General features: G+C 33.8%; 1 protein-coding gene across 1 annotated transcript; it reads left to right on the forward strand.

Moving 5' to 3' along the window:
* Nucleotides 1–159: 159 nt before the first annotated feature.
* Nucleotides 160–1196, forward strand: LOTGIDRAFT_177031 (hypothetical protein; the record flags this gene model as incomplete). The annotated part of the gene is made up of 3 exons (XM_009048722.1): nt 160–316; nt 608–694; nt 1132–1196. Coding segments are annotated over 3 exons (309 nt in total), but the record flags the coding sequence as incomplete, so codon positions are not given.
* Between the last annotated feature and the right edge of the window lie 18 nt (nt 1197–1214).

The raw sequence follows: 1214 nt of genomic DNA on the forward strand, positions 1-1214 counted from the left end.
TTTAATTCCTGGTTTCTGTGACGATTGTTCGAATAAATGTCACATCTGTCCCTTTAAGGATATGGAAATACATTTTCTATCTCAGAATTGAAATTTCATTTTAAGATTTAACTAAGAAGTTTCCAGACCAACCAATGTTTTCTCAATAAGCAGATTGTAATGGCTTCCTTTAGCATCATACATTTTAATGATGTTTATAATATTGAGCCGTGTCCGATGGAGCCTATAGGGGGAGCTGCTAGGTTGTCTTGGTATATTAAATCCTGTGATGATCCTGTTGTTTTGTTCAGTGGAGATGTTCTTAGTCCTTCTCTCAGTAAGTTTTATATTTTTTTGATTGAAAATGGACTTCTAGACGTAGGTTGAAAATTTCATATCATTTCATTAGTCCAATAAGGTACAGAATAATAGGATATAAAACTATATTTCATTAGTCCAATAAGGTACAGAACAATAGGATATAAAACTCTGTTTCATTTCATTAGTCCAATAAGGTACAGAACAATAGGATATAAAACTCTGTTTCATTTCATTAGTCCAATAAGATACAGAACAGTAGGATATAAAACTCTAAATCTCAATTTGTTATCTCATGATCTACTTTCAGTGAGTATATTTTTAAAAGGAGAACAAATGATACCAGTTTTAAATGGAGTAGGAGTAAAATGTGCTGTATTTGGAAACCACGACTTTGGTAAGACTTAACTTTTCTATCATGAAATCCCTGTGTGAACGGTCTTGATCAGCGTTTTTTGTCACCGACTGGAATCTTGAGTAAAATCTTGTATGTGCTTTCTCCACAAGATTATTGCTTTCCTTACAGGATTTATAATATCAAACAAGTTTGATTGTCTATGATAGTTTTATTGCCTTCAAGACAGATTGTCATCATCCAATCAGATTCATTTTCCTTTCAATTACATGCTCTACATGTGATTACCGGCATGGTGGAAAAAGGCCAACTGGAGATTTTTGTCTCCTCATGTGCCCATGCTGGTTGGTGAAACTCTTGACAAGAAATATGGTCGACCAAGACCGTTTGTGTGCCCACACCATTAATTGACAGCTTTTCCCCTGCAGAAATATCAGTGAAATTTTTTCATTTATTGTCCTATGTTTATTATTTTTAAGATTTTGGTGTGGATCATCTAGAAGATTTATTAGCTGATACGTTGTTTCCATGGCTACTGAGCAACGTAATTGATAACTTAACA

This window comes from Lottia gigantea, assembly GCF_000327385.1.
Source record: "Lottia gigantea unplaced genomic scaffold LOTGIsca_12701, whole genome shotgun sequence".
Lineage (NCBI taxonomy): Eukaryota > Metazoa > Mollusca > Gastropoda > Lottiidae > Lottia > Lottia gigantea.